Source organism: Lottia gigantea (genome assembly GCF_000327385.1).
Source record: "Lottia gigantea unplaced genomic scaffold LOTGIsca_195, whole genome shotgun sequence".
In the NCBI taxonomy this organism is placed as follows: domain Eukaryota; kingdom Metazoa; phylum Mollusca; class Gastropoda; family Lottiidae; genus Lottia; species Lottia gigantea.
The window spans coordinates 181,914-186,686 of NW_008708379.1; the positions used below are offsets into that span (position 1 = coordinate 181,914).

Below are 4,773 nucleotides of genomic sequence, written 5' to 3' on the forward strand. Positions count from 1 at the left end.
GTTTTTCAAGTAATTTTATTCTAAATATATACATGTATTAAATTCAGTGAAAAGCAATTTTCTTTTGGTTATTAAAGCCACAGAAATCGATAAAGTAAGGAAAATCTAATCAATAATAAAACATAGTTAAAATTTTTAGATTATGTTATCGACTTGAAGAAAATCACGAACTGTATTTTTCTTAATATTTACATCATGATATTAAAATAAGAAATGATTGTTATTGAGTCATGACATTATAACAATAATCAAATTGTAACATTGTAATGTTATTATGACATTAGAACATAGACCAATGTTAGAAACGTTGTAATGTTTTTATAACATAAGAAATAAGAATACAGATCAATGTTCATAACATTTGTATGTTTTTTATAACATAATAATAAAGACCAATGTTAGAAACGTTGTAATGTTTTTATAACATAAGAAATAAGAATACAGATCAATGTTCATAACATTTGTATGTTTTTTTTTATAACATAGGACCAATGTTTGAAACATTTTTATAACATCTGAATACAGACCAATACATTTTTGTGCTTTACCTTATGCTTTTTCCATACACATTGTTGCTCAGAATTCTATGAAATGTAGGTAAACTTTCAAGGGCCGAATGTAGGACACCAGGATTTCACTTAAGTTCTTCACCTGAGTGTAACGGACCTAACTCTGACTTATTTAAAGATTTTATCATCATTATTTATTATCATTACAATATGTTTTGGCATTCGTGTTGCGGCATCAGTATGATAACATCTTGAATAATTTCCATACAATATGCCACCAATATTGCGGCCAAGTTACTTACTGTCTTTTGCAGCAATGCCAATGTTGCGTCTTTATTAAAGAGTTTTCAAATTTAAAAACATGAACTCATTCTAGAGCAAGAGTTTTTGGCTCTTTTCTTCTTTGGGTCACGAATACAGACGAGACAGAATATAATTACCTATGTTATAATATTTAGGTTAGTGATGTATTATCAATGTAACCTATGTTATAATGTTAATATAATAAGATGTAAACCTGTTTGATATAAAGTCAGTCCTATTGATCCTGCTATACAAGACGTTGTTTGAAGTTTGTATTATAATGTACCTGGCCCGATATGTCATCCAACCCCATTATTACGTAGGTCGATTTTTACACAAATCACAAGTTTGATCCAAATCTAATACGAAGGTGATATATTGCTATAAAGTCTAGCTTCGGTGACATCAAACGAAATTTAATATACTTGAATATATATCTGTATAGCTTTAAACTTTTATTGATCATGAAATCTTTATGTCTTTTCTATTTTATTTAATACGTCTACGCATCTTCTAAGGTTTGAAGAGTTAATTAACTTCACAATTTTATGATCTATCTGGAGAAGTCTGGAAATCGATGTTGTAAGGGTTTGATTTTCATTTTAGACAAAGAGAAATGTTAAGATATTTTAAGAAAAAGAAAATTGTTAATTATTTAACTATGTCGGTAAATCAAGTGGGATTTCCTGTTCTATTAAGGATAATTTCCCCATTGATTTCAAGTTTGAGGTCAAGCATTCTTATATTTTCGTTAATTTCAAACAGCTTCTCTCATTGAAAGTTGAACGAGTATAGCTTTTCATGTTTTCCTCCTCACCATGTTCATTGCTACATCACAAGTGTTAGTTCTCTTACTCTTGCTCCAAATTTCAACAAAGAAAGAAACTGAGTCGACCCCCTTTTACATGGCTAGGTAAACAGCAGTTTTAAATGAAGGTCGTTAAAATGCTATACCTGTTCATACCATTACTCTTGAAATGTCAATCTTGGTATAATTAGGCTTGTACTGCAATTTAGATGCACATTTTGATTTTCTTTAAGGAATGTCTTAATATTCATAGAAATGACAGAAAATTTGAATAATGCGGCTTTTGTATGCTTTAAATCTAGACTGTTTAAGATACAGCGGATAATTTGCCATGCTTTTTGAAGTTGTTGTCGATTACGTGATATACGATGTTGTAAAAATTTGGTATGTCTGAAAAATGCATTATAGTTGTTATTTACATTACTGCAGTGTTGGTGCACCGTTAGATATGTTCGCTAAATAGCTTATATACATAGGAAATACGTTGAAATGAGGCATTTTGAAAGTCTGTACCATGTTGTAGATTTGTATCACTGACGCACCTTTGAATTCGTTTAAGGAATTTTGAAAGTCTGAAAAATGCAATTTAGATGTATCACTGAAATTTTGATGAACGTTTGAATTCGTCGAGTATTTGTCAAATGGTAAAATTTTGAAAGTTTGAAAACTGCAATTTATATGTGTATCACTGAAATTTTAATGAACCTTTGAATTTGTCTAATATTCGTTAAATTCTGGTACTTTGTAAGTTTGAAAAATGCACAAGGTGTATTCAGAAGGTGTTATTTTGTTACACGATGTGAAAGAATGCCACTAAGTCTTATCTATTAATAGGATTTGTACAGCTAAGAACAATTTTATCTTACAGCTACATGTTTTATTATTTTCTCCCAAACACGCTGTTCTAATTTATCACAAGATATATTCGTGGGAATAATATTCAGGATTGTACCTAAAATGCCCCCAGAGTTCATGGAAGGGTACAAGTATGAATTATGGTCTTGATATGGCAAGATGTTTATTTACGTTCTAGTATAGGTCCATAATTACCTATATCCAGACGAGTTCATTGAGAAGTTCATAATTTACCACTTATCTTAAACATTACACACTTTATACCACCATAAATAAGTCCACACCATACTAAATAGAATTTTATTGTATTTCCAGATCTACCAAGTTGACAACAGATTGTGAGGTATTCGAGTGAACTCTCCCTGTTTTGAAAGCAACCACTTACTTGGTATCGTCTAGAACACACGCGGGCATCTTCAAGTTTGAAGCAGACGATCATTTGGCGTCAACTGTAGCAGAGCTCGCACTAGAGCGACTGTGAAATTCGATCGTTAAAAGTTCGGTGTTTTGTTTCGATGGGCAGGAGAGCATAACATTTTATATTTCTCTTCTCATTGACAAGAGAAAGTGTTCTACGCACGGTTGATGTTTGACTATTTGTGAGCTGACAAGACAAAAAGAAACACGCCAGTCACTCAGGTACAGTAGACGGCCATGTTGACTGAGCCCGTGAGTGAAATATATTGATCAATCCTGTTTTAGTTGTGTGTTGTTCGTGTAGCTAACATGGAGTTGTTTGTGTCTCCGGTCACAGCAAGGAATATGGATATTCTGGTACGACTTGCATTGTTTGTGTGTTGCGTTTTGACTGGAAATTTTATCATGGCTGAAGAGCCTGTATGTACCGTTAAAGGTCGTGTTTATACAGAACTCAAGTGGTACGGATATTTAGTACAGAAACCGTTTCATCGGGATTGGGCTAAAATTCAATATCAGATCACATACCCAGTAAAGGAATGCTGCACAAATTTACTAATTTATTATGACGATCAAATTAGGATGTTAAAAGAAGATATGACTTGTAAAGAACGTGAACAAATACTACCTGCTGATAATAATCAAATTATACCATTATATAAAAATAACCGAACAGTAGGATGTAACATTTGGAACGAAACCGGAGAACCTTATTACGTGTGTCTTGGTGAACGTATATTTCGCTCTAGTGGACCTAGAACTTGGTATTTCGCCCTTAGTCGTTGTGATTCTGTAAAGCCTTTAAACCTCAATTATGTGTTCAATGTTTCTGGATTTTATGGTGATTGTGAACAGGACCCTTTAGGAAAAGCTATCATTCCCCCTTTACCAGTGGAAGATAACTATTTGTACGTATCCATTGGACTAGGCGTATTAGCAGGTGTTGCTTTGATCTGTGCTGTCGTCTTTTTCATTTTGTGGTTTATTGGAAGGCGTCAAAGTAAATCTAAAGGAAGTTCGGTGACATCGAGCCAGGCAACTATGACTCAAGACGATGTTTTCTATGTGAATCCGTCATTGTCAGATCAAGGACAAACGGACTATAGTCAAACAAGCTCGGAGAACTATTATGAAGTGATTCCAGAAAGGAGAAGTTATGAAAGTATTAACACTAACAATTTAGCAGCAATGCAAGGACAACACCATCCTTTAGCATTGGCAGCTCATCACAATCGTCACCTTACTAGTGTGAAGGACTTTAGACCTTTCCATCATCAACCCATGTCACTTTGCGTTGATGATTACCCCCCTCCACCTTATCAGCCTCCAAGGATGTTACATGGGGTTCCAAAACATCACACATTACACCACCCACCACACCATCATCCCCATCATGGACATCACCCTCATCACCAACTACATCCTTCACAATATGCTATACATCGTGATAGAGCTCTGTTAGCTAGTATGGCTGCTAGTTCTTCAGCGCAACAGACACTTCCTACACATACCGAAACCAGTGCATAGGCATAGTGTGTCTTTGTAATTATTTGACTGTGGTATAAACAATTCTTTAGTATTCTAATATTGTGAATAATGGATTTTTGCTTGGAGGAATTTTCGAGCTCCTCTAACAATGTATGTGTGATAAATATTTTATATTGAACGACATTGAAACGTAGTAGTCGTGAGAAAAAAACGACCAGATTTGAATGAAAAACGTGTGAAATTTGTGCGTGTTTGAATAGTAAATGTGCTGTAAATTCCTAACAATACGTGTACAGTGTACGTGTACAGTTGTTTTTTAACATACGTTAACCATTAAATTTACTGAATTTTAAGAACTGAGTTTGATAATTTTTCTACTAAATGTGACTTATT

At 33.6% G+C, this 4,773-nt stretch overlaps 1 protein-coding gene across 1 annotated transcript; it reads left to right on the top strand.

Moving 5' to 3' along the window:
• Positions 1-3,297: 3,297 nt before the first annotated feature.
• Positions 3,298-3,639, top strand: LOTGIDRAFT_143237 (hypothetical protein; the record flags this gene model as incomplete). Its single annotated transcript, XM_009053011.1, has 1 exon — positions 3,298-3,639. A coding segment is annotated over one exon (342 nt), but the record flags the coding sequence as incomplete, so codon positions are not given.
• Positions 3,640-4,773: the final 1,134 nt, after the last annotated feature.